This window comes from Trichechus manatus, unplaced genomic scaffold (genome assembly GCF_000243295.1).
Source record: "Trichechus manatus latirostris isolate Lorelei unplaced genomic scaffold, TriManLat1.0 scaffold00011, whole genome shotgun sequence".
Lineage (NCBI taxonomy): Eukaryota > Metazoa > Chordata > Mammalia > Sirenia > Trichechidae > Trichechus > Trichechus manatus.
In genome coordinates this window covers 20,522,775-20,546,152 of record NW_004443947.1, presented here as the reverse complement: position 1 = coordinate 20,546,152, position 23,378 = coordinate 20,522,775, and the positions used below count along the sequence as shown (strand labels likewise).

The window sequence follows — 23,378 nt, the reverse complement described above, 5'->3', positions numbered from 1 at the left end:
CAGCTTCGACACTTTCAGGTGTGCTACTTTGAACAAGTTATTGAATTTTCTAACCCTTAGTTTCCTTCTCTTTAAAAATGGAATAATATTAATATCTACTGGATGGGATTACTTGGAGATTAGAAGATACAACGTTTCCAAAGTATGTGATACCTAGTACATGTTATCAATATGATTACTTCGGTACCTAGCACTTTACATGGGTTGTATTATTTAAATGTGACCACATTTCTGTAAATTAAATGATACTATAATTATCAGTTTAGAGTTGCTAGTTGACTTACAAAACGCCACAAAGCCAGTAAAAACCAAATCCCCATGTCTTTGACTCCAGAGCTTGGCTCTTAACCACTATCCTATCCTACCTCTCTTCATCTCTCTATTACATGTCTTTCTCCTCCACTAACCTGCAAGCTTCTGAATTGCAGGGATTGGGTGTCTCATTTTTCTTTGTGCATCCCTAGCACCTGGTAAAATGGTGGTACAAAATACCACCACCATCCCCTACTGCCAAAAATACACACAGAAACACTAATAAAAACAACTAACCTTACAACACAACTTTATATGTGTCTGACATTTTACTAAGTGCTTTACAAGCATCCGTTCACTTAATCCTCCCAATAATCCAATGAGGTAGGTACTATTAAGCCCTATTCTACTGATGACGAAGCTGAAGTTCAGAAGGATGGAACACAGACAGTGGTCAAACGAGGCCTTGAAATAAGGCAATCAGATCCCATACTCATGCTATTAACCATGCTGCAACACTGTTACTCCAGTGGTTTTGTGTTCCTGGTACTCACTGTGCAATGCTGTGAAATGCACAGATGCCTTCATCTGGTATTTTAACGCCAGGAACAGCTTTGATCTTTATCTGGGTCTTTTCAGTAGTTCCTCTGAGTTGTCGGCCTGTTATAGCCACTAAACTATAAAGTTCTAATTATTTTCTCCATTATGGCTAGAGGGAACAATTCAACACAGAATTACTATCTTCCTCTAAGGATTTATGGCCATTTAGCATTTTGTTGCCTTTCATTCTGTCCATAAGAGTGGAAATAACGAGCTGTTTCTGAGAAACGAAATAGTTGGAGCATTTCATAATATGGTGAATGTGATTTGAGTCATTAACCTATGACATTGGTTTGGTTTCCAAAGGAAGGATTGCTTTATTTGTGGCCTCCAAGATTAGAGAGTTAGGTGTGGGCTGAAAACCCCATTCATTTGGCAAAGCAAATAATAGAAACTTATCACAAGTCTTATAACAACAACAAAAAAATTGGATGTAATTTCCATTAGTTGGGTAATATTTTATTCCCTTCCCCTTTTTCTTCTTATGGGCAGTAGGGTTGAAAAACAACTCAGTGAAGCAAATCTTTATTACTTGTACCACAAAATATAGATTTTTTTCTTCAGTGTACTTTGAGGTCTTCTGGTAGACAAATGTACTTCCCCAGTTGCTGGAAAGTTGGAGGCACATATACTGCTCAGAAGAGTATTGATGCTAAAGTTAGGGTCTAGAATATGAAAGAGAGAATGATGTTTGTGTAATTTTTTCCTCCATTATGAAGTAAGAATTAAGCTTCTTTGGCCCAGCAAAACACTTGTGCACATAGAAACTCTCAGGTGCCCTTCAGAGTCTGCAGAAGCCATAGAAGCTATGCTGAGAAATGGCTCTGCCACCAACTTCTCATGCTTCCCAATTCCTGTAAGGTTTTTCATCATTGGCTAATTACTTTGGGACTTAATCTAATCTTACAGTGTAAATCTTACACAGACACACACACATGCACACATGCATATATGCAGCAGCAATAATAATAATAATTTTAAGCATCCACTGGGATGCTCTGCATCAAAAAATAAAATAAAATAGAATGAAGATCCTGTTTCTTTTCAAGCTGACAGTTTTCTCGTGACCCAGAGAGTTTACTCCAAATGAAATCAGGAACATGCAAGTACTACCTCTGACTGTGCTATGTATAGCCAGGCTATACATAGATATTCACAAGCCTATGAATAATATGTCCTTGATGGATTTCAATGCCTCTCTTTTTTGCAGACAGTGTCTACTTCAATAACACCCCTGCACTCATTGTCTAGGACCACAATACAAGATCCATATCATCTTTATTGGGAACACAGCTGGTTTCTTCCCTGTTTCAAAACCCCTCGAGTCCCTGGCCATTCATGTTTGCTACAGGAGTCCTTTCATACCTTTGGTTTCAGTGTTGCCACATCCAGCTTTCATTTGACTAAAATCAATGGACATGAGGACAACTAGAGACCCATCTAGCTGGCAGTAAAGGAGACCCACTTACTACTGGAACATGATGAGTCAGCAATGCTTAAGAAAAAAGAGCATGGGCAGACTTTCTTCTCTTCTTTAAGTGTTTTCATCTAAAAGCCCAGCAAAATGTTGCAGTAAAGAGTCCTAGATTATTTTCTGGGCTAAGTACACACTGCTTCCATTTATAAGATCTAAGGAATGGTGTGATTTTAAACCTTCTATTTTTTATTTAGTGGTTAAGCGCTTGGCTGCTAACCAAAAGGCTGGCAGTTTGAATCCACCAGTTGCTCCTTGGAAACCCTATGGAGCAGTTCTGCTCTGTCCTTTAGGGTTGCTATGAGTTGGAATCGACTGAACAGCAATGGGTTAGGTTTTGATTTTTTTGATTATATTTAATTTCAAATATTTTGAGTTACTTGCTAATGGCGGTCAAACATGATGACTCCACGTATCCAAATAAACAACTTGCCAGCAAAAACGACAACATCAAGCCCTGGATTAGGAGTTTAAGATTCCAGTCTGTGGTTTGCCATTAATTTTCTGCGACCTCAGGCATGGTCACTTGTGAGCTGAGTCTCCCTTCCCCTTTAATAAAAGAAAGATGAACTTAAAGATGTCATAAGTTACTTCTAAATACTTTTATTTTTTTATCTAAATACTTTGTCTTATAGGAATCAAAATAATGGAAGAGAAAATTCTCTTCAAAATTAATTGTAGTTCTTTAAAGGGAAAGGATCTGACAACACTCTGTTTTACCGTGGATTTTAGAGTAGATGGAGGTGATTTGTTTTCTTCCTGGCTTACAGACTGGGAAAATCTAGAGAGCAAGGTCTCACACCCTGGTCAGGAGGACTGATGTTCTTAATGAAATCTCTATTGTTCTGTCTGACAAACTATAGTCACTCAATATCTCTATGAAAATGAATTAAACCAATTAGGAAATCTAAGTTAAAAATTGATATCATATTAATGTTTGATAGACTACATTTCAGGGTGATGGCTATTCCGTTATTCATTTGTCTAATATCCTGTGGTAAGACTTTAGGAGCAGAGGAAGAAGATAAAATTAATAAAATCCTGCTTGTCTACATTTATTACAAGCTAAAATTCTCCTTTGCCATTTTGCTGATGACAGAACATACATAGCAGGAGATGGCTGAATTGCCTTCTGCTTCCTGCTGACCTTTCCTTTCAGAGCTTGATCCTTTAATCAGAAGTGACATATGGAAGGTGTACAGGCATATAAAGTCAAGGCCTACCCCCTCACATTGAGAGACAAGCAACCATTTTCAGACGGGTCAGTTCCTACGGAAAGAGTAAGAAATCATTCCTTCCAAAAAAATCTATCCTGATAAAATCAGCATTAGTTCATTTCCTGAGCCACGTATTTAACCAGTGAGACTACAGAATACAACAGCACAACTATAACACTATAATTTGTGCCACAAATTGTTTTGCCTGTTTGTGATTAAAATAATAATAAAGCTTTAAAGAAGAAGCCTGCATTTTACAGTAATACTACATACTTCACCTTATGTCAAAACCATATCCTATGTTGGATAAAGAAACATGGTAAATGCATCCCATAATGGTTTAAAAATGATGGTGAGGTAGTTTTTTTGATATGACAAACATGTTTATGATACATTTCTTGTTCAAGAAAAAAGTATCTGATCCCAAAACAGTATATAGAATATGATCGTTTCTATTTTAAAAAAAACTACATATATACTTTATTCAATTAAAAAAAAAAAATATGGAAGCATATAAAGCAAGGTTCTGGTAGTGGTTCTCTCCAGGATTAAGGAGTAATTGTATTTTCACAGCTGTATTTTCTATATTTTCAATAATTCATATGGACCACTTTTGTAACAGAAAAAGTATTTTTTTATTTAATTGTGTTTGTGAAGATTTTTGAATAATGTGGTAAAATTATTATGCTATAATATTAATTAAACTGACATAAATAATATACAGTCCAATTCAGATTCTGTTTCTAAGAATGTTTAAAAAAAAATCTTCCAGTATTATGTTCACAAAAGGTGTCATCAACTGATAATTTAGGTTGACAGCTCTGTTGTATATCTAAATGTATTGATCTTATTTTTACTTTTTCAATGAATCTGAAGATTTTTTTCAAAGAAGCAAATGCAGTTTCTAGAACACTGAAAAATTTCTGTTTGTGGTGATGGAAAATTGGCAAGGGATATTGGTGATGGTTGTACAACATGATTGATGTAATTAGTGCCAATGAAGTGTACATGTGAAAAAAAACTGAATTGGCAAACATTGTGTTATACATATATTTTACAGCAATTAAAAAAAGGAAATAAATATTGCTGCATGCACCAGTAGGTGGGAGTCCTAGAAAAGATACATGCCATACATTAGCAAAATCACAGGATTATGGGACTTTTGGAGCTCAAATTAACATTTAGAAATTATTTAAATGAGTAGTTATAAGAACCGCTAGTTGTAAGACCAGAATGCAGGTCTCCTGATCACCTGGTCAGTGCAATTATTCATTAGCTTTTTGAAATCTAAGAAATGTCTCCTATTTTAAGTAAATCCATCACTCGTCTGTCAGTTTGTTCTACTATGGTGGCTTGCGTGTTGCTGTGATGCTGGAAGTTATTCCACTGGTATTTCAAATACCAGCAGGGTCACCCCTGGAGGACAGGTTTCAAGGGAGCTTCCAGACTAAGACAGATGAAGAAGAAGAACCTGACTATCTTCTAAAACAATTGGCCAGTGAAAACCTTATGAATAGTAGCCGAACATTGTCTAATATAGTGCCAGAAGATGACCACTCAGGTTGGAAGTCACTCAAAATATGGCCGGGGAAGAGCTGCCTCCTCAAAGTAGAGTCACCCTTAATGATGTGGATGGAGTCAAGATTTGGGGACCTTCATTTGCTGATACGGCACTACTCAAAATGAGAAAAAGTAGTTGCAAACATCCTTTAATAATCAGAACGTGGAATGCACTAAGTATGAATCTAGGAAAATTGGAAGCTGCCAAAAATGAAATGGACTACATAAAGATCAATATTTTACGCATAACTGAGTTGAAATGGACTGGTATTGGCCATTTTGAATCAGACAATCATATGGTCTACTATGCCGAGAATGACAAATTGAAGAGAAATGGTGTCATGTTCGTTGTCAAAAAGTACATTTCAAGATCTATCCTGAAGTACAATGTTGTCAGTGATAGGATAATATCCATATGTCTACCAGGAAGACCAATTAATACGACTATTATTCAAATTTATGCACCAACTACTTATGCCAAAAATGAAGAAATTGAAGATTTTTACCCACTTCTTCAATCTGAAATTGATCGAACATGTAATCAACAGGTATTGATAATTAATGATGAATGGAATGTGAAATCTGGAAACAAAGAAGAAGGATTAGCAGTTGGAAAATATGGCCTTGGTAACAGAAATGAAGCAGGAAATCACATGACAGAATTTTCCAAGACCTACAACTTCTTCATTGCAAATACCTTTTTCCAACAAAATAAAAGGTCCTACTACATATGTGGACCTTGTCGGATGGAATACACAAGAATCAAACTGACTACATCTGTGGAAAGAGATGATGAAGAAGCTCAATACCATCACTCAGAACAAGGCCAGGGGCCAACTGAAGAACAGACTATCAATTTCACAGCTGAAGAAAATTAAAACAAGACCTCCAGAGTACCTCCAAAGTATGACCTTAATAGTATATCCTACCTGAATTTAGAGATCATCTGAAGAACAGATTTGACTCATTGAACACTAATTACTGAAGACCAGACTAATTGTGGGATGACATAAAGAACATCATACATGGAGAAAGCAAAAGGTCATTAAAAAGACAGGAAAAAAAGAAAAAAACAAAATGGATGTCAGAAGAGACTCTGAAACTTGCTCTTAAACATAAAGTTGCTAAAGTGAATGGAAGAAATGATGAAGTTAAAGAGCTGAACAGGAGATCTCAAAGAGTGGCTCGAGAAGACAAAGTAAAGTATTATAATTAAATGTGCAAAGACCTGGAGTTAGATTACAAAAGGTGAAGAATAACATGCTCAGTATTTCTCAAGCTGAAAGAATTGAAGAAAAAATTTAAGCCTCCAGTTGCAATATTGAAGGATTCTATGAGTAAAATATTGAAAGATACAGGAAGCATCGAAAGAAGATGGAAGGAATACACAGAGTAACTGTACCAAAAATAAATTGTTTCACATTTAACCATTTCAGGAGGTAGCATATGATCAAGAACCCATGGTACTGAAGGAACCAGTCCAAGCTGCATGCAGTGAAGGCACTAGCAAAAACAAGGCTCTAAAAATTGACAGGATACCAATTGAGATGTTTCAACAAACTGTTGCAAAGCTGGAAATGCTCACTTGTCTACTCCTAGAAATTTGGAAAGCAGCTACTTGGCCAACCTATTGGAACAGATCCATATTTGTGCCCATTCTAAAGAATGGTGATCCAACAGAAACATTGCCCGGTTCTGAGCCATCCTCACAATGGTTGCCATGTTTGATCCCATTGTTATAGCCACTGTATCTTCAACATTTCTTGACAATCTTATAACTTTTCTTCAGTAATACTTTTTTTTTTTTTATTTTATAAGTACCTGACCTAGACCTTTTCCACTCTCTTCAATTCACTCCCTCCCATCCACTCTTTTCATTCCAGACAAATGACCAGTGTCTTACTTCACAGAATAACAAAAAAATAACTGGGATGGAATGTTACAATTTCCTACCCATCCATTCATTAATTTATTAATTAAATATTAATTAACATTGAGCACTTACTCTCCATAAATTACTGTGCTACTCCAAACATATACTTCACTTTCTCTGATTTCAGGTTATAAATTATTTTACATTCATTGACAATTGATTCACAAGATGATTGGATTGTTTAAAAAAATGATACAATCTAATTCACTTTTCCTTTTCTATACATGGGGAAATGAAAACATACAGAAGATGCTCAAGGTTCAACAAGAAGTTGGTGACAAAAGTTCAAATGAAAACCTAAGTTCATTATCATTACCCTTCTTAAGGAAGTTGGTAGCATTGCCCGGTGGTGTGTATTTCTGTATCTGTGCAGTATTAGAACTCCATTCCCTGAGCCTCTTAAATGATTATTAACCTGAAATGCAATGAAAGAACTGAGAGTAAGCTGTTAACCTATGCTTTGGATATGGGGAAACAAAGATCCAATTAGGCTGTTCAAACTTAGACTCACAATAAAAACGAAAATCCATTGTCTTTGAGTCATTTCTGACTCGTAGCGACCCTATAAGATAAAGTAGAACTGCCCCATAGGGTTTCCAACGAGGAGCTAGTGGATTTAAACTGCCGACTTTTTGGTTAGCAGCCAGGCTCTTATGACTAACAATAGCACCTACATGTATGTTCCATATTTCTAAATTTCCATCTTTATCTTCTGAATACTCTCCAAGGATATTGCACCTTAACACAAGCTTGCTGATCAGCTGGTGTGCTATCTTCAAAATCCTTGCCATCTCAACACAGTATATTAATTAGCAGGACTACACTCGGAGGTCTTGCTGAGTAGTCAGAAGTAATGGGCAGACCCTTGAAAGGGGACAGTTTCCTAAGGAGGTTATCAAGGTTTTAGCTGAAGAGCTTTGACCACTCCCATCTGGATTATGGTTTAGCCTTGCTGTCTGTGGTCATGGATCCCACCCATGGAGCCACACATCCTCCAAGATGAGATGACCCCACTACTCCAAGCGGACGCTGCATTCAGATGATTCCCTGCCTCCAAGAGATCAGAAATCTCATGCCTTGGCTGCAGACCTTTTAAACCTCGAGTGACATTTCCTAGATAATAGAACCAGAGATTCTTTGGCTACTGAAACCTGATTTTTTTTTTTCTTTTCTGAATTTTATTATAAAAATTTTTAAACATACAGATAACCTGAAGGAATAACACAATGAACACCCTTATACCCACCATAAAATTTAACAAGTGTTACTATTTTGCTATACTCCTTCTCTATCTGATTATGCTTTAATATCTGAAAATTTCTCAGAAGAAAACCCTAAAAAAGAAGCTTAGGACCCCTCCACCAGTCTCTGTGGTTTTCAGTAGGAGCAGAGTTTGAGCCTTTTGCCTTTGACTTGCACTCATGACATTCAGCTTGGAGGGCTTGTCCTACCCAAATTCTTTGATCACTGCCCTGATACTTAAAGCTTTACTGTACAAGTCTTTACATCTAAATAGTCATAGTTGTCTTTCACCCTACCTTATTCAGACTAATGAACCAAGTCCTTTACAATGATCTTGTGTATGCCCCAGGAATCCCCACAGCAAATATCTTTGCTTAGTAAACTGGGATGGTGTGAACCTCAGGACTGAAAGATTCACCTTCCATAGAAGACTCAGGCCTGCTGTTCTTTAAGATCTTATTTTATCAATAAAGAAAAAGTCTGTATCCATAAATCTAATGAAAGCTATTTTTATCTAACCTTTCTTTGCATTCTTTATATATATGTATGTGTATATATATACATATATGTATATATATATATATATATATATATATTTCTTTTTTCCTGTGTGCACTTTGGTGCTTTCTGTTCTTTACTCCCATCTGGCCAGTACGTAATGTGTAGGGCAGAATGGTAATAAAGAGCTAAGTCCATGCATTAAGCAGGCTATGCTGTCCTGTGCAGTAGCTATGCAACTTTGTACACAAGTTTCTTAGTTTTTTATGTAAGATGGAGAATATAATAGTACCTGCTTTGTACAGCAACTGTCAATATAAAATGAGATAATATAAGTAAAGTTTGTGGCACAGTGATGTCTACATGCTAAGCCCTTTAAAGAGGACTACCTACAGATATTAATATTATTACTATTTTACATGTTGCTTCAACACAGCCACTGTCTGAACATAGGCACGAGGTAACATTCTTACTAGACTGTCGACAAAAGAAAATAATGGGGGCAAGAGGGGCAGCTAAATAGGAAGAATCAACCTTGGCAATGGTAATTTTGATTGCATTTTTTCACACTTATCCATTGCAAATGAATCTTCTGGAGCTCATAAGGGAATATCTGGTCTGCATTAAACTTATACCTAAGAAATGAATTGTTCTACTATTTTTCAGTAAAAACTGAGATTGAACATTCAGACATTTCCTAAAAACCTTCTTATCAATTTCACGTTCGGATTAACAAAACAACTGGGAGAACAATCACAATTTATGAGCCTGCTCGGTCCAGAAGTGTTAATTTTATGCATGCCACATATGTTCAGGAACCTACACATTTTGTCAGCAGCCCTCACTGAAGTGGGGACAGGAAGGCAATGATTTTCTACTTTTGTGAGTTCAAGGCACAAGGATGGGATCCAACTGGTCTTAATGATAAAAGTCAACAATCACCAATTTTTTTGTCTGACTAATGGCTTGATGACATAAAGAAGCCAATTTGTCATCTACATTGGTCCTTCCTTTTCCATCTTCAAGCTCAAAGGCATTCTGCTTATTTGAATGTTGATTTTCTCATCCACTCAACTCTGCATATGTACATTCATTAAGTTCCTTCACAAGCTTTTGCTGAGTTGCTATTCACAGGGTAGGTGCTTTGTCAGTGCTGGTTAAAAAAAGAAGAAAATGACATAGTATCTGCCCTCAAGGTAGTTATCCCAGGGAAGCAGGAAGAACACAGGGTTGTTTTTGTATGAGTGCTGTGAAGATTAAATAATTCAATGTACAAAATGCACCCAGTACTGGGTCTGGGGCTTAGTCAAAACTAGCTGGCTGTCAGTCCTCCTTGCCCCTTCACTGCTGAATGAGTAACTCATTAATTCCTATGCCTCCTTTTGCCTTCTTCAAGGTTTTTATATCTCTTCATGCTTAACTTTTAAAAAAGCATGTAGCAGAAGCTCTTTTTGTTTCCCCTCTTCTCTACTGCCCACATGGTCACTCTCTCAACAAGGTCTTTGTGATTCCATGTGTTTTGTAGTCAATTCTAAGGGATAGGGTCGTATGGTATATCTGTTTAACATGATTCTTTCCATTAGTATTTTTAAAGTCCACACCTTTGGTGGAATCTTTCCAGACTTTTCCCATCAACTTCTTTTTTCTCTCTTCTGTATCCTCTGAGCATCTCCATACTCCTCTGTATGGTACTTTGCTGTTTATTTCCCAAGGCATGCTTGTGAGCAGTAACTGTGTCTAATTCAACCATTCACCTCCAGAGCTTGACATACAGGGCAAGTATGCTCTCTCTCTCCCTGCCTCTTCCTCTATTCCTTTCCCTCCCTCCCTCAATAGTCAAGTACCATTTTCCCTGCAAATGTGACACGCAAACAAAGAAAAAGTGCACTGAATACAGCAGATAAGGAAAATGAGATACAACCGATCAGAAAAATGTGAGCGTGAGAGGAATTCCAGCACAATAGTTAAGAGCTCTGGCTCCAAACTTGGAACAGAGATCAAATCCCATCTCCACAGCTTACTTCCTTTGTGATCCTGGGCAAGTTGCGTAAACTTCAGTTCCTCCATTTAAAAACACAGATCCTAACAGCTCCTAACTTACAGGGGTATTGTAAGGAATATCTATAATAATGTATGAAAAGCACTTAGCACAGTGCCTCCCTCTAAAAAATGTTCAATACATATATAACACTATTGTTATTATCATCATTGTCATGATAACACAATCACATTACTATGTAAAACAATATAGAACAATATTGAAAAGTTCAGAATTTAGAATTTCCTCTCATGTGATGCAGAAGAACCTTTATTATTGTAATGTTTTCAGAGTAAGAGGGATATTATTTTCATTTTTTTTTCAGAAAACTATCTATTGCTTCCAATACAGAACACACTTTAAAAGAAGAAACTGCCTTATTTTAATTCTTGCTCACCCAAATGGCAGAGCATCACAATTCTTTCCTGACATAGCAGTACATTTAATAGTGTAAATTCATCATTAATAAACATGAGATAGCTACTTTATTTATTTGCAAGTCTAATAGCTCCTCAGAGGGTGAGAGGGCACAATAAGCCTTCCTCTCATCAGAGGACCATGACCCAGTTCAGGAAGCTCAGGAGCAATTTATAAGAAAGCATCTGTCATGTTTGAACAATTATTTGGCATTCATATATTTTTTTCCATTTTAAAGAAGGCCTGCATCTCAGCTGTTTTGATATTATTTATCCCTACTCTTTAAAGAAAGCAGCTTTCAGATCAGCCGCTGATGTTGGAAGATAATTCAGAAAAACAGCCTTAGCTGGGGGTTAAGGCCCTTTGTAAACATGCTACCCTAAACTCCCATATCTACTGGAAAGAGGGTTTAACTCTGTGTCAGCAGAACTGAAAGAGGAGTAAGGAAAACAGCACAATACTCCCCTCCAATAAAAAAACAGTAGCTATTTTTTTCAAGAAAAGTTAAATTTTAAAATTATGTACAGACCTGAGACCATAAAGGACGGTCCCATCTGGATGCAGGCGTATCATTCGGTTCTTGACAGTCACTCCATGCACAAATGACTTCTTATCATTCAGGAAATAGGTATCAGGCACCCAGAGTTGGTCTGCCACTCTATTGTCCAGAGTCAAGTTTAAAGGTATTACATTATAGGAGAGCCTCTTATCTCTCCAGGCTTGCTGAAAGTACATTGTCAAGGTGTAATCCTGTGAATGTGAGAAGAAAACAACTATTATTTTGTACCCAAACAGACTTGGGAGAAAGGCAAATAAATAATTCAGTGTTAATATGAAAAGAAAATACACTATAAACATATACACACACTGTACTATTTGCATATAGAAAATCATTAATTTATTTTTACTGAGCATCTATTATACTCCAGGCCATTCTTACTGAGCATCTATTATACTCCCAGGTTCTGTGGTAGGCACTGTGAATACAGAAATGAAAAGATTATATCTTCATGAAGTTTATTATACACTACCAGGAAGAAAGATATTAAGGAATAATTTCTCAATAATTAATTTGTGTTTCCCAAAGTGAGGTACACAGGTTGTTTTAAGGCAGGACAAAAACACTACATAAAAGAGGAAGACCTTCAATGAGATGGATTGACACAGTGGCTGCAACAATGGGCTCAAACACAGCAATGAACGTGAGGATGGTTCAGGACCACACAGTGTTTGATTCTGTTTTACATAGGGTGTTTATGAGGAGGAACTGACTTGACAGCACCTAACAACAACAAAGGGTATGTATAACTATATATGTGTGTGTGTGTGTGTGTGTGTGTGTGTTATATATTTATATGTGTGCGTGTGTATATATATACATATATTTGTTTTTATGTGTACTTAAAACGCTAGCACATCAAACACAATTTCATTCATTAATCCTTCCATTTATTCATTCAACAAATGTTTATTTTATATCTAGTATGTGATAGGTGCTGTTTAGGTGTTGGGATAGAAGTAGTAAACAAGACAGATCATCATATGCCTGCTCTTAGGAAATTTATAAACAAAGCACCAATAAATGAACTAACTAATGTCAAATATGCTATATTCTATGAAGTAAATACAGCAAGGTACTAAATAGTTAGCTGGAATGGTAGAAGAAAGAAAAAGCCTCTTGAAGGAATTGGCATTTGTGCTGAGACAAGATAAGGGCCAAAACTACTGAATATCTGGGAAGAACATTCTAAGCAGAGGAAAATAAACTGCAAATGCTTGGCATGTTTGAAGAATAGAAAAGGACCCTACTGGCAAAAGCCCAGTGATACACAGGGTGAGAGGAAATGGAGCAGTAAAGAAATTTAACCTCATGAAGTTTACCCTTTATTAGGGAATGCAAATATAAAATAGTTTGTTGCAAAGTTTGTCATTTATTACAGTAGTAATTGTGAGAGTTTGTAAATACGAATCCTAATCAGTCTGGTTGATAAAGTAGGTTTTCCAGGGGAGGTGACATTTATTCTGACACTGACTTTGCCTCCCAGCTATCTAAGTATATTAATAAATAAAAACATAGATATATATGTGTATACATATACATATATATAATATACACACACATATGAATATATATGTATATGTATATATAGTATTAGCTATACTAATAACTCAGACTGGGCTCTTAACTTTTTAGAAACAGTGGGTTGCTATGTAGTGAGTACTGGTCTTGGAATCCCAGCTCTACCATTTCCCAAGTTTGTTAGTTGCTGTCAAGTCAGCTCCAACTCATGGTGACCTTGTGTATAACAGAATTAAATGTTAACTGGTCCTGTCTGATCTTCATGACCAATCGTATGTATGGGTCCATTGTTTTGGGCATTGTATCAATCCATCTCATTGAGGCGTTCACTCCTTTTCCCAGACCCTCTACTTTACCAACTATGATGTCCTTTTCTAGCAATTGGCCTTTCCTGATGATGTGTCCAAAGCAAGTGAGCCAAAGTCTCACCATCCTTGTTTTGAAAGAGCATTCTGGTTGCATTTCTTCTAAAACTGATTTGTTCATTCTTCTGGCAGTCCACAGTAGACTCAATATTCTTTGCCAGCACAACAATTTGAATTCATCAATTCCTCTTAGGGTATAAATTTATATAAGTTCTTTGTGCTTCAGTTACATTACCTATAAATGAGATTTTTAATACATGCCTGATCCAACCTAAAGATTATGATGAGAATTAAATGTATAACTCAAATGCAATTTGTAAACTACAAAAAGCTATATGCTATGAATAAAGCATTTACATACATAATGTGACATTTATTATCCATTAGAGGCCTTTGGGTGCAATATAATTGCTCTATCACCCTCATTTGAATGACTAAATGAAGGACCAACTATTCATTTGAAAAGAATAATTTCCAATTCTATTTTAAAATCAGAGTTCACAATGCCCTACTTGGGGGCTTCTCATAAACTAGATTCATCTTTTAGTCATCTCTGCAACCTGAGAGCCTAGTACAGTGCCTGAGGCACAAACAGTGCCTGACTGACTGAATGAATGAATGTCCAATAGATATGTATTTCCACATATATCTGGACACTTTTATGTATAAGATTCACATGTCAACCAGCTTTTTCAGTCTGTGCTGAGATTTATTCATCTTAATTTGGTTATGCAATTTTAAAATAAAACTTCTAAGATGTTATTTGCTAAAAATATTGAATAGTTTTCACACAAAAACATAATTTTCCCTATAAAAATTTAGGTATTTCCCATGGTTTCACAAACATACAAATTTTGGCTTCATTTAGACGTCAGAGTAAGGCATTTATTCTAAATTTAAAATCAAACTTCTCTTTTAACAAGAGATGTATTAATATTCTAAGGGCATATCAAATAATTGTACGTAAATTTTACTTTAGCAGACATTAATTCTCTGGACTATTCTGCAACACTCTGCTTTAGTAAAGAATTTGTCTGACAATGTCTAGAATAGCTTCATGATTTATGATAAAAGCTCATGAATAAGAGACTTATGAATTATATAACTAGAAAACAGACCAGATACATTTTTTGCATGCGTCTATGTTACAAAGTGCCTAAAACTAGAACATAAGAAATAAAATGGGCAATCAATATTGTGCTTGAGAGAACACATTTAGTGACCTCTAATTTTTGGAGATAAAATGGAAAATTTGATTGTTATCCCTATTAGATGATGAAGCCATTTAATCTGCTTTTATAATAAGCCTTTTATGATTTAGGGGAGAAAATACTATTTGGAAGGTGCTGGAGTTTATCAATCAGCTGAGATGTGCTTGAACACAGGAAATTATATTCTCTTTGGGGCTATATAAATGATAATATCATTAGATCCTGTGTCATACATTAACTCCTGTTACTTGTCAGCAAGGCAATGCCTGCTAAGAAATGCTCCCAGACAAACTCTGGTGATTCTGCAAACTGTCACATCAATTTTCATTTCATTTAGTTTTAAATTACACATCATGACACTGTCAAGAAGGAAGAAGCTCTTGAATCTAAATAAATGTTACTGGGGATAAAAGCAAAGAGTGGTCCTCTGTTCCACCCTCTCTCTTAGGCCCTCATCCAGTCTAGATAAATGCTTTGAATTTACATATTGAAAGCATATCAGTTACAGTTAACCAACCCCACTTGTGTGTCTCAGAGTAGCTTTATTCAGACTGGAAAACCCCATAAAATCTGTTTCTGGGTGCTCCATGAGCCATGTCATCACCAGTCAAGAAGGGTTTAGACTGTCAGAATAAAAGTCAATTGACTTCTGATGCTGAGCAAGTTGGAGTAAGGTCACTACAGGCTCTCTCTCCCACTAATTACAACTGAAGACTCTGGAAAGAATAAAATGCAACTACCTGAGGGCGGTGCAAGGTGAACAATAGTATGCAGATCGGGGAGGGACTAAAAATGTGAAGAGAAACCACTAGGATGAATTTCTTGTCTTTATTTTTTAAATCCCTGTCTTATCTCTTTAGAACAACACACACACACAGACACACAGACACACACACACACACACACAGACACACACACACACACAGACACACACACACACAGTCAAATGAATACCTACCTCAATAAATGGAGAGCTCTAACATGTTCCTGAATTTGAAGACTGAATATCGTTAAATGTTATTCTCTCAAACTGATCTAAAGATACAACTCAATCCAAATAAAAATCCTGGCATAATTTTTTGTAGGTATTGATAAGTTAATTCTAAAATTTATATGAAAATCAAAGGAACGAGAATAATTAAAACAAATGGAAACAGAAGAACAAAGTTGGAGATCTCACATTACTTGATTTCAAGACTTACTACTAAGCTACACTAAGACAATGTGGCATTGGAGAAGGATACCAACATAAAACATAGTTCTATAGAAAAAAAGACAGTTAAAAAAAAAACCTACAAATATGTTCAATTGATTTCTGGTAAAGGTGCAAAGGCAGTACATTGGAGAAAGCATAATCTTTTCAACAAACGGAAGCGGGTTGACTGGAGTACCCATTTGCAAAATAAAAATAAAAATGAACCTCAACTCATTCCTCACACATTAAACAAAAATTAACTCAAAATGGATCATACACCAAAACATACAATGTAAACCTATAAAACCTTGAGAAGAAAACATAGGAAAAATTCTTTGTGACCTTTGGTTAGGCAAAAACTTCTCAGCTACAATCCCAAAAGAAAATAGATAAAAGAAAAAATTAAATCTTAACAAAATTTAAAGCATTTGCTCCATGAAAGACACTATTAAGAGAGTGAAAAGACAAACCACGGAGAGAAAATATTTGCAAATCACATATCTGACAAACAATTTGAATCCAGACTTATATATAAATATATAAAGAATTCTCAAAACTCAACAAACACCCCAATTAAAAAAAGTAGGCAAAAAAGAATCAACAGACACTTAACCAAAGACTACATACAAATAACAAACACATGAAATGATGTTCAACATCATTAGCCACCACTATGGAAAAACAAATTAAAAGCCAAATGCGATCCTACTGCACATCCATTAGAAAAGTTAAAGTAATATCCTTAAAAATAACAGACAATTCTGCATGCTGGTGAGGTTTTAGAGCAACTGAATTCATGCATTGCAGGTGGAAATGCAAAATGATCAGCCTTCTGGAAAAATCTGAGTTTTTTTTCTAATAAAGTTAACATGCACTTGGCATATGACCTAGCAATCCCACTACTGTGTGCAAATGTTCATAACATCTGTACATTAATTGTCAAAACTGGAAGTCATCTGAATGCCCTTCAGCTGAGGAAGAGATATACAAACCACAGTGCATACATGAAATGGAATCACTCAGTAATAAAAAGAATGAACTATTGGTATATGCATCATCATCAGTGATTTTCAAATACAGTAAATTAATTGAAAGGAGCCAGATTCAAAATGATGCATACTAAATGGTTCCATTTATGCGATATTCTCGAAAAGATATAACTATAGGGACAGAGAGCAGATCAGTGGTTCCCTGGGATTCGAAATGGGGGAAGGGTTGACTACAAATGGCCACCATGAGGGAAAAATTTGAGGTGATGGAATTGTTCTGTGTCTTAACTGCAGTGGTGGTTACATGATTTTAAGCATTTGTCAAAACTCATAGAAATGTACACGAAAATAAGAGAATTTTTCTGTATAATATTTTTTATTATAAATAATAATAATGTTTACCCACCTACATATAGTTTTCTTCTAGGGAAACCTCCTCATTTCTGTCTATGGAGTGTTCCCTTTCTTCTTTCAACGCATGTCTATGTATGTGGGGAAAATTATAAATATAATCATGTCTTTTACCCTACCATTTCTCGGTTGGGGGGTGGGGATAATAATGAGCTTTCATTATTAATCTTGTTTGTTGAGGTCTTTTAGATAATGTGCAAATAGCTTTGTCTCCAAACTCAGATGTCTTATGAGAAAACCCCCTTCTGCTATCAGGTTTTTATAATGTTGAAAGAAAACAAAATATTTACCTTCATCATAATCTCTCCTTGCTGAAAAAACAACTGAGTCTAATATGCTATCATTCATTATTTTTCTTTTAACTTATGTAGATCAAAATTGAGGTTTTGAGCTGAAAATCTTGCTTCTGGCTTTTGTAAGACAGGGATAATGTTTTTAAGGCTGTAAAACCTGTGATTTAGGAAATATGAGTGAGAGTTTAATTTAATTTAAATGTAATACAAGTTCTGTGTAAATAAAACCCGATAATTGTTTGCACATTGTAGCACATTTACAGCTTTTACTATCACTCTGGGCATAGTCTTTTAATTTTGAGCATGTTTAGAACAGTCTCCCTTTTTTTTTTCTGTCTGGAATTTTATATCAAAAAAAAAAAAAAGTGATATGAGAGGACTGAATTCCAAAGATTAAGAGGGGAAATTAATTCCACAATAAAAATTTTCAGTGTTTGTCCCTCATGGGAGAAAAGACATTAAATCTAATGTAGAAATTATCACCTAAATAATACCATAGTAAGACCTAACTATGCATAGTAAGTACATTCACAGCAACATAGGCTGTGACCAGTATGAATGCAAAGAGTGTCCTTTATTCATGTGTATACAGCCGATACTTACCATGCTTTTGGATAAATGGTGAGAACTAGAATTGCTTGTTACAAAAAAAAAAAAAAAAAAAAACTGTTGCTGTCAAGTAGATTCTGACTTATGACAACCCCATGTGTTACAGGGTAGAACTGCCCCAGAGGGTTTCCTTGGCTGTAATCTCAACAAAGCAGATTGCCAGGCCTTTCTTCTGTGGTGCTGTTGGGTAGTTCTGAACCACCAACCTTTAAGTTAGTAATCAAGTGCAAACTGTTTGTGCTACCCAGGGACCTAATTTCCCATTAAATGGTACACATTTCCTGGTGAACACTTGGGAATAGGTACAGAGGTTTCTAAAATGTGCTTATCTTTTGGTTCCATGTTTGCATTCTTTTTGTTTGTTTGTTTAAGATAGCCAAAAAGTTCTTTATTTTCATTTTTTACACAAAAGCTAGAAGTTCTTCATAAAGTGATAGCATCACCCATTATCAACTATTATACTGTAGTACTTATTTAGTGATTCTTCCTAGAAAATTGGGATATGATACCTTTTTAAGCTTGCACAAGATAATTCCCAAATCTTAGAGGCTGTCAACATTTTAGTTCACTCTCTTGACTTTTCATTATGTTAAATTTAATTTCTCTGGTCAGTTTGTGCATTTATTTTGACACATGTATTAATGAATTATATCAACAAATGAACCAGAGAATGTCTGATTGCTTCGAAATCCTTTGACTTAGTACTGTTGAACACATCAGAAGCCTAAGAGGGAATATAGCTCTCTCCGGGGTCTCTATGAGTGGGAATCAACTTGATGGTACATAACAGCAACACAGATGGGGCAAATCCATTCTCATCACTAGACTGAGAACTCAGAATATCCTAAGTTGATGGATGACTAGCATCATCTATGTAAATGGTAGCACATTGCTATTTTACTGTAGTGTCCCTAAGCAGTAACTTACTAATTAATACCTTATATCAGTGCTTCTCCATTTTTCTCCTAAAATACCCCTAATGACAAAGGACAGTGAACTTAGTACTGAAGCTCTGTGAACTTAGTACTGAAGCTCTGCGGCAGAGCATAGAGTGGTCGACTGATTATTTAATATTTTTTGAAATCTCAGATTTTATGTTAAGAATTTCTTTATATTTTGTATTTTACTGCAGTATATATTTCTCAAAAAAAAAAAAAAAAACACTTCTGGAAGATGTGCAGTGTCAATCATAAGGCTTTTTCTATTTCCTGGCACACCATTGCTCCTGGAGTGCTGATCATGCTTACTGTCAGCAAGAGATATTTTACCTCTCCTTTTTTTTTTTTTTTAAAAAAAAATGTGCTTTAGGTGAAAGTTTACACCATGTTTGCATTCTTAAGAATAGCGCAAGGCGGGCCAAAGACCCGAAAAAACAAGTGAATCAATTATATATGACAATCTAGGAGCCCTGAACATCTAAGGCAAAGTTGAGGAACCGGATTGACTGGCAGGGTGATGGAGAGACAGTTTGGAAGCAGTGAGGAGTTGCCAGACCTGACCTGGCAAAAGCCTCAGCCCTTCAGGCCTGATCAGCTCATGGGTGAGCAGTGAGGCAGGCAAGCAGCAGTGCTTGGGAGGAGTATTCCACACTGGGAGAGACCCAGCTTCAGAGAGTCTACTCGGCCACAAAAAACCAGTGAGAAGCAGCCTTAGATCAGCGAAAGGTAAGTAACTGTGTACAGCCTACCGCATGGATGAAAAACACACCCCTTAGAGAAAAACCTCTCCCCAATTTACCTCCCCACTCCCTGCTCTGCACTGGGTCCCTGACCAGATTCAGGAATCGCCCAGTCCTCTGGGTCAGAAGTAGGATCTGTCAAACGTGCTGAGCCAATCTCCCAGCCTTGGTGAGTGAACAAATTACAAATGGGAAAAATAAACTGCTGGCTCCCCTAAGCCAAGAACCCAGGGTAGCCACAGCTCCTTTGCCTAGACACAGGCATAAGGGATCCATGGACTTTGAGTGCCTTTCTCCCTGCAGAGACTTGTGTGGGCCCATTTCAACAGCATAGGCCCTCATTACTGCAGTACAACAAGGTATATACTTGAAGTCAAACTTGAACTCTCTCAGCTGTGAAGTGGTAGGTTCATGACATTTAACACTGCTCTGCACATTCAGCAGGGTCTTCACCTACCCACTTCAGGGGCCTGAGGACTGGTGGCTCCACACATGCCACCTAGCTACCTGCGATAGGGGCCCAAGAATAAGAGGTGCCCCCCAGTCCTTATAGCCAACAGCATTGGGTGCTCATATTCTGGCTGCAAAACCCACCCACCTATGTGCTCTAGGGAACAGGGTCACGCCTTCCTCCTGGACACTCAATGGCGGCCGTCAGTGCCCTGCCTTGACCAGAGTGTGCTCCTCTGCTATAGCCAGATGCCTGTGCACCAATCACCCATGCCTGTCTAGGACTGTAGGTGAGAGCCTACACCACACACTTGGTGGCTATCTACCTAGGCACCTGAGCTGAATCCATACAGGAGGAGTGGGAGGACTCCTGAGCTCATATACCTGGTAAAAGATCTAACCATCTGGTGACAGGACATTAGAGCTTCAAAGGTGCCAATAATCAAACTAGCTCATAAGAGAAGCCCATTTGGACATATCAAAACAAAACAAGAAGCTAGGAAACAGTAAGCAAACATAAAATAAATAAATATAATAACTTATTGATGGCTCGGAGACAACAGTCAATATGAAATCACATAAAGAGGCAATCCATAATGGCTTCAGCAAGCTCCCAAAATAAAGAATCTAGAAATTTTCCAGAGGAGCAAAATTTCATGGAATTACTGGAGGCAGAATACGAAAGATTAATATACAGAACTCTTCAAGAAATTAGGAAGGAAATTAAGCAAAATGCATAACATGCAATAGAGGAAGTTAAAAAGATTAGAGAAGAGCATAATGACAAATTTTACAGGCTCAAGAATCCATACAGAGACAGCAATCAGAAATGCAGAAGACTAACAATAAAATTTCAGAATTAGACAAATCAATAGAAAGTCATAGGAGCAGAATTGAGACAATGGAAGCCAGAATTAGTGAGACTGAAGATAAAACACTTGACACCAACTTATTTGAGGAAAAATCAAATAAAACGATTTTAAAAAATGAAGCAACCCTAAGAATTAATAATTATGTGGGACTCTATCAAGAGGAATAACCTACTAGTGATGGGAGTACCAGAACAGGAGGGGATAACAGAAAATACAGAGAGAATTGTTGAAGATTTGTTGGCAGAAAACTTCCCTGATATCATGAAAGATGACAAGATATCTATCCAAGATGCTATTCGAACACCACATAAGGTGGATCCCAAAAGAAAGTCACCAAGACATATGATAATCAAACTTGCCAAAACTAAAGATAAAGAGAGAATTTTAAGAGTGGCTAGGGATAAATGAAAAGTCATCTACAAAGGAGAGTCAATAACAATAAGCTCGAACTACTCAGCAGAAATCATGCATGCAAGAAGGCAATGGGATGACATATATAAAGCTTTGAAGGAAAAATAACTGCCAGCCAAGAGTTATATATTCAGCAAAACTGTGTCTCAAATATGATGGCAAAATTAGGGTATTTCCAGATAAACAGAAGTTTAGGGAATCTGCGAAAACCAAACCAAAATTACAAGAAAGACTAAAGAGATTTCTCCAGCTAGAAAATCAGTAACATCAGATAATAACCCAAGACTAGACCACAGGACAGAGCAACCAGATATCAACCCAGACAGGGAAGGCACAAAAATAAATCAAAGCTAAAACACTAAAAATAGGGAAACAGATGTCAATATGTAAAAGATGACAACATTAAAACAAAAAAGAGGGACTTAAAAAAATGTAGACACAGATTTTGCATATGGAGAGGAAGTCAAGGCAATATAAAGAAATAAAAGACTGGTATTAACTTAGAAAAATAGGGGTAAATATTAAGGTAACCACAAAGGAAACTAACAATCCTACAAGTCAAGATAAAAAACTAGAAAAATATGAAGACTCAGCAAACAGCAAACAAACAACAATGAAAAAGATGAAAAGAAATTACATAAAGAAAAACGACTCAGCACAGAAACTTAAGTGGAAGAAAGAAACTGTGAACAACACACACACAAAAGCCATCCAAAAGACAGCATTAAACTGATACCTATCAATCATTACGCTGAATGTAAATGGACTGAATGCACCAATAAAGAGACAGAGTGGCAGATTGGATAGAAAAACACGATCCATCTATACGCTGCCTACAAGAGACACACCTTAGAGTTAAAAACAAAAACAAACTAAAACTCAAAGGATGGAAAAAAATTACATCAAGCAAACAACACTCAAAAAAGAGAAGTGGTAATATTAATCTCTGACAAAATAGACTTTAAAGTAAAATCCACCACAAAGGATAAGGAAGGGCACTATATAATGATTAAAGGGTTAATACACCAGGAGGACATAACTATAATAAATATTTACACACCCAACAACAAGGCTCCAAAATACATAAAAAAACTCTAACAGCACTGAAAAGAGAGATAGACAGCTCCACAATAGTAGAGAGAGACTTCCACACACCAACTTCGATGAAAGACAGAACATCCAGAAAGAAGCTGAACAAAGACACGGAAGATCTAAATGCTACAATCAACCAAATTGATCTCATAGACTTATATCAAACACTGCACCCAACAGCAGCCAAGTATACTTTCTTTTTGAAAGCACATGGAACATTCTCCAGAATAGACTACATATTAGGCCGTAAAGCAAGCCTAAACAAAATCCAAAGTCTAGAAATATTACAAAACATATTTTCTCAACATAAATCCATAAAAGTAGAAATCAATGACAGAAACAGCAAGGAAAAAAGATCAAACACATGGAAACTGAACAATACCTTGCTCAAAAATTACTGGGTTATAGAAGAAATTAAGGATGGAATAAAGAAATTCATAGAATCAAATGAGAATGAAAACACATCCTACCAGAACCTTTGGGACAAAGCA

General features: G+C 36.3%; 1 protein-coding gene across 3 annotated transcripts in view; it reads right to left on the bottom strand.

Annotated features, from left to right (window-relative positions):
- Nucleotides 1-23,378, bottom strand: part of GABRB2 (gamma-aminobutyric acid type A receptor subunit beta2) — a 334,152-nt gene that overhangs the window by 176,333 nt on the left and 134,441 nt on the right. For all 3 annotated transcript variants that reach the window (XM_004371236.2, XM_012560132.2, XM_004371235.2), the window contains exon 4: nucleotides 11,761-11,981. In XM_004371236.2, the coding sequence (XP_004371293.1) occupies nucleotides 11,761-11,981 (221 nt within the window). The remainder of the gene's footprint in view (nucleotides 1-11,760; nucleotides 11,982-23,378) is intronic.